We start from the raw sequence: 6,084 nt of genomic DNA on the forward strand, positions 1-6,084 counted from the left end.
ATACAGAAGCAGCTCTTCTTTCAGCATGAAGAGAGGGCAAAGACCCCCTGAAACAAAAATTTCTGAATCCCTAGAGAACAAAATTTAGGAACACTGTCTACAAAATGAGAATTTAAAAAAAAAAAGGGGGGGGGAGGGCAAAGAACTGTATTTTTATTTTATTTGGCATATCTGAGCCTAGGACTTCTCAGAACATTGCTTGAGATTCCTCAAGGGAACTGGAAAAGAACTCAGAAGTAAGACTAAAATGACTGTTCCCTGGCTAGTTTATACAGCTACTTAGCTGATGCCAGCATTTAAAGATTAGTTAATTATATATAGTAGTGAAGAAATAACTTCAATCATTAATTGCAGCTGTTTCATGCTCCCCCTCCCTAAAAATACTGAGCAGCTGTGACTCCTCTGAGGAAAAAAAAAAAAAACCCAAACAGTAGAAAAGTTTAAGAGAAGACGACTGAAAGTGGTTATGGTACAAAGCCAGATAAACATGGGACCACCTTGTTTTTATTTTAGAATTTTTGATTAGTGAAAATTGAGAAGTCACTTCACTCCAATTCAGAAAGCAAGCCAGCATCTCCTGCAGATTCTGAATTTCAGACATTTCTACTAGATAGCATTGTTTTCATTCCATAATTAACTATCTAATGCCAAACAAGATCCAGGTTTCCAATTCAACACTCATTATGATTACAAAATTTTGTTGTACAACACCTGAGACACCTCAAAGGTGAGCAAACAAATCTTTCCAGTGCAGCAGTCCAGAACAAATCCACAAGCCGCACCCCTTGCATTTAAAAAAACCAAAAACCCATAAAAAAACCAAAACCACATCAAATGAGGATGCACATACATTTTTTTTTTTCCTTCCTTCCAGTACAGTTCACAGTAGTTCTGGTTCTACCACTTGACTGGGCTTTGCCCTCGTGATTGTTCTGTCTTCACGTAAGAGTCATACAGTTCTCTCAAATGCAAGAACAGTTCCTCCAGGTTGTCCCCTGTCAATGCAGACAATGCAATGACTCGTTCATCTATCTGTTCTTTAAGGAGTGGCAGATTGATCTTGGACTCAGCAAGGTCAATCTTATTCCCAATGACAACACAAGGCCTCTCAGACAATCCTCTTTCATATTGTTCCAGTTCATATTTTAAGTCTTGCAGCTGAATCCATGGCTGAGACACAGAGAGATCCACCACATACAAGAGAAAGCGGCAGCGTTCGATATGCCTTAGGAAGGCCATCCCGAGGCCCCTGTTTTGATGAGCACCTTTTATTAGGCCCGGAATGTCAGCAACTACAATGAGAGAAATTCCACAGTGAATCCAACATATCAAACAAAAAACCAAACCCAGTCTTTTACTGGCCAGTGCAAGTACTTCTAGAATTACATCTCAATGCATCAACATTAAAGCATACCTCATGCAAAGTTTGGCTGCTATTATCTTTTAAAACCCCTAAATTTAGATTATTCCAGTGAAGACAGAATACAGATTGCTAGTTTGATATTAAGGGCACATACAAGTGAATGTAAGATGGGCTTTCAGCATTGTTTTGTCTGAAGTTCTTTAGAACTAGCAAGAATTGTACAGAACTGCTAAACTTCTGCAGCATTTCAAAGAATAACCCAGGTGACATAAATTGCTATCAAGGTACTCACAACATACTACAATTCTTACCTGCTACTTGTTCATAGTCTTGATAGTGTACAATGCCGACGTGGGGATTTAGGGTTGTGAATGGGTAGGCAGCCACTGCTGGCTTTGCATTGGAGATTGCTCTCAAAAGCGATGATTTACCGGCATTGGGAAAGCCCACCTGGAATACAAACGCTTATTAAAGCCACACTTCTAGGTTAATCCCCATAAAAAAGGTAAGCTTTTGCAGATGCAGCAGGGTTCTTACAGCACGAATATAACAGCATTGATTTTGTGTACTTAGTTGTGCAAAGCATCTTGGTTTCCCCTTTTTGTTTTTCCTAAACCCTGTTTTATTAGTATGTATAATTTCTCATGAACTTCAAATAGCTCGAAGACAGAAGGATTCCCTTAACTTTTTTTGTGTCATCTTAAGTATTTACTTTGCTCAGAGCCAAAAGGGTAAGATCTCTTACACTTAAGAGCGCACACTAAATCTGGAACTAACAAAGTCAAATGTCTAATATCTGTAAAAAGAGAAATATAGGGATGAAACAGAAGATGATTTGAACTTTAGCAATTTTTTCTTTTTAAAAAAACCCAAGAAAACAGAAACTAACTGAGAAGAACTCTCCATACTGCACTGTTCACCAGCAGATTCAGGAGACAAAGCCTGCTGTACATCATCCGTGAGTCTGATAATCACTGATGAATCTTGCACATTGCTTTTCCTAGATATAGTTTTGATTTTAGTGAAAGTAGGAGGACATCAAGTAGCAAGACAGTGACAGCTCTGCAAATCACTTTGGACACCGTTCCACCAAGTAACAGCAAGGAAGCATCAAACTGCATATCTAAACAGGCAAGCCAAAAGGCTAACAAAAATGTTATCAAACATTATTTCTTCAGTCAGTCAAGTGTCATCCTACAACAATAAGGAAGTTGAAGAACCACAGCAACACTCACCAATCCTGCATGAGCTGTTGTCTTGAGTTCCAGATGGAGGACCCTTTCCTGACCTGGTTCTCCTGGTGTAAATAATGTTGGAGCTCGGTTTTCATTGGAAAGAAAAAAGCGATTACCTTTCCCTCCAGCTCCTCCATAAGCTGCAACATACTCTTCACCATGTTGAGTGAGGTCAGCCACAACTTTCCCTTCCTCCTTAACCAATGTACCTATAGGAACCTTAAAGTGGAGATGAAAGCGTTACACTAAAGCTCAAAGTCTGCAGCAGAGTGGTCTTCAGCAGATCCTTTACCAGCAGATTTCAGATTTGTTTAAAATCATTCCTCCATCTTCTCAAGCTGGGGAATCCAAACAGAGAAGCGTACTTCATGAGGCTCACTTTCTGTATGCAAACAACACTGTCAGACATTTACACTTCATTAAAATGTTAAAAGGAGGGAAAGAAGGTTATGGTACTGTTATGCAAAGAGGCCTAAGCACAGCAGTGAGCTAAGAAACATATTGTAGGTGTGTACCCAAACAGGCACGTTGAAGAAAAAAACAAGTATGAAAGAAAAAAGTCTGCTCCTATTTAAGAAGTTCTGTGTTGTGATGGCTCTACGCATACGATCCCTAGAAGGAAAGCAAATCAGAACCGTATTTGTTTTGGCCAGATGCATCTTCCAAAGAAGCCTAATTTTTGCAAACAATTTAAAGCAGCTTAATCTGCCTGTGTGCCAACCAGCCCTGCTTCAGCAGAGACAGTACACAAGGCTTCCTGAAAAAACCACACATAAGATTCTCTCACAATAAGGTCATCCAGCTTGAAAATTAGCAATGTTAACACAAAGCTAACACACTAGCATGCAACCTTAATTTACTTACTTTAACATACACATATGCACCATTAGCTCCGTAACAGTTTTTACTTCCTCCTCTCTCTCCATGAAAACCCTGATAGAAGGGGAGGACTGAAGAAAGCGATTTCGTTTGCTGGTCAGCTGTAAAGCAAAACATGCACATTTTAAACACATTGTTTTAGTAGAACAGGCACAGAAGAGCAACCTCTTGGCTGTTCTTTTCCTTTTTGAATATCACATGAATACATATCCTATTCACTGCATCAAAAATAACATACCAGGGAAGACTAATATTAATGTAAGTTATGAAGTTTAACTGCCTTTACTTATCTGCCTAGGTTTATTAACCATGTACTTCATTAAACGGTCATTCCAAAATCAACCATTACAGAATACTCTGGAAAATTCATTTGCTAGATTAGCAGATTGTGCAGCAGGGTGGTGGCAGAAGCAGCTTTATCCATCTTAAGAGTAAAATTTTATCTGATCCCAGCCTTATCATAACATAGGCACCAGCCACTAAAATGTATGCAAAATATCTTGATTTTCAAAATGTTTTACAAAGCTGTCAGTGTCTTTTATGTCTCTGTTACCACAGCTCAGAACAAAACATAAAAAGCAAAGACGTCTTATACAGAAATAACCATTTGAACATTTTTGACATTTACATTTACCATTTCCCACTATACATGCAGTGTTGTATTTGCTGGGGCAGTGGTGTGTTAAGCAATAGGAGAACATGAAACAAAACAGCTTTAGTGAGCTTTACCTTTCAAAATGACATGACCCCCATCACCTCCATTTCCACCATCAGGACCGCCAAATATTTTTCTGGGTTCACTGTAAAAAGAACGGCCTCCTTCTCCTCCATGTCCTCCAACCACACGCACTTTCCGGTGATCCACAAAATAGCGTGTCTGTAACAAGGATGGGTTTTGGATGCTTTAAGTGCAGTTTATCAGAGTCATCTTCCAACAATTTGATTAGATCTCTGCTGTCATTCACAGATCAACTAAATACAGCATACTAAGTATAATATTAAAGAAAAACACATCTAATTCTTCAAGTATTTTTTAAGAACCCCCTTAAAAGTACATGCTTGAGGCTATGTTGATATAATCTAATGCAGCAGCTCAGATACTAAAAGTGCAAAATTCACATTAAGGGAATTAATAACAGGAAGAGTATCCTTTTAATACAGTCATATAATGCTGACAGGTAGCTCAAGAGAGCTACCACACTATAAGCCAAAATCATTCAGTAACTGTGTTCCTACTCATGAAAACAAAAACTGAAAAAGAATTATATACACAAACCTTTTACTTCTTTAAATCAAACTGAAATTTGCCAAAAAAGACACAGTGCATGTGTGGGAGGGATACCTTCATACTGATACATGCTTTCCATACCAGGTGATGAAATTAAGGCAAACTTATAAGAATTAAGAAAAGTATTAAAGACAAAGAATAGAATGTATTTGCAAACAGAATAAGGAGAGGAAATCTTAATATATGTCACAACCAGTTGCTCAGGGGCTAAAACAAAAATATAGCGTAAAGAGAATTCCACATCTTGGCTCTATTTCTGACATTAACTTAATATTTGATTTCTGGCAAATCTATTATGCTGCACTATGTTTCAGGTCTTCTGTCAGCATAATAAGTTTGATGATATTTACCTATGTCCAGGAAGTGGGCTGAAAACCCCAAGGGACAATATTAGAGAAGTACATGCATAGAGGCAGGTGAAATTGTTTATATATGGGGTTGAAAAGAGAAAGCATGACCTTGATTGTGGTAACATACAAATTCTGTCAATTACTAAGGGACTCCACAGTGAGAATGAGCAATAAGGGTCACTTTAATTAAATAGCCCAAACAATACACGATAGAGAGAAAATCTTATTAGTATTACGATACCAAGATAAGGAACTGAAAAACCCCCCTAACTCTTGATAATCAAAGTTATACTATGACCAGTGATTTCTTAAAAAGCCTCTTTTAGAAAAGTATCTGGCACCACCACACGGCGAGTCAGGAAACTATTGCTTTAAATGGGAAGTGACTTACTGATAATTAAAAAATAAGATTTTTCCATAGATGTATAATAAGAAAAAGAATACAAAGAAAAAGCTCTAGGATCCTGCAGTTTCTCTGACATTAAATGCTGACTGTTTGGCAGCTGACTACTATGCAAGACTCCAAAACCAGTGAGAAACAAAACAGTACTGCAGCTTTAAAGCTATGTAAGGCTTTTCGCTTTCTCGACCTATGCAAGAACACTGATCGCCACTACAACCCTACTGAACACCCATCATGTCACCTGGCAGACTTATTTCCTCGCTATTCAGAAAGTTTATCAGATTTTAGAAAAAAATTTCCTCAAATCAGAACTATATATCCTATCACCGTGAGGAGAAAACGTCAGGGAGCAGCTGAGCTGTTTTCTGTCGTGCGCCTGGGCCCTGACCGCCCAGCAAGGTAACTGCATCACAAACCAACAGCTGATTTACTTCAGGACTTACCAGTTTCCTTTCCGAAATCACTCTTTTTTGCCTCAGCCGCCTGTTCTTTGAGCACCTCGCGCAGCTTGTGGAGAAAGTCGGCTGCCGGCCCTCCACCGAGCTGAGAAGGAAGGCCGGCCTCCA

At 38.7% G+C, this 6,084-nt stretch overlaps 1 protein-coding gene across 1 annotated transcript; it reads right to left on the reverse strand.

Annotated features, from left to right (window-relative positions):
* Nucleotides 1-858: 858 nt before the first annotated feature.
* MTG2 (mitochondrial ribosome-associated GTPase 2) lies at nt 859-6,081 on the reverse strand (the record flags this gene model as incomplete). The annotated part of the gene is made up of 6 exons (XM_010078210.1): nt 859-1,292; nt 1,675-1,813; nt 2,599-2,817; nt 3,463-3,578; nt 4,207-4,354; nt 5,962-6,081. Coding segments are annotated over 6 exons (1,137 nt in total), but the record flags the coding sequence as incomplete, so codon positions are not given.
* Between the last annotated feature and the right edge of the window lie 3 nt (nt 6,082-6,084).

The sequence above is a fragment of the Pterocles gutturalis genome, unplaced genomic scaffold, assembly GCF_000699245.1.
Source record: "Pterocles gutturalis isolate BGI_N339 unplaced genomic scaffold, ASM69924v1 scaffold36148, whole genome shotgun sequence".
Lineage (NCBI taxonomy): Eukaryota > Metazoa > Chordata > Aves > Pterocliformes > Pteroclidae > Pterocles > Pterocles gutturalis.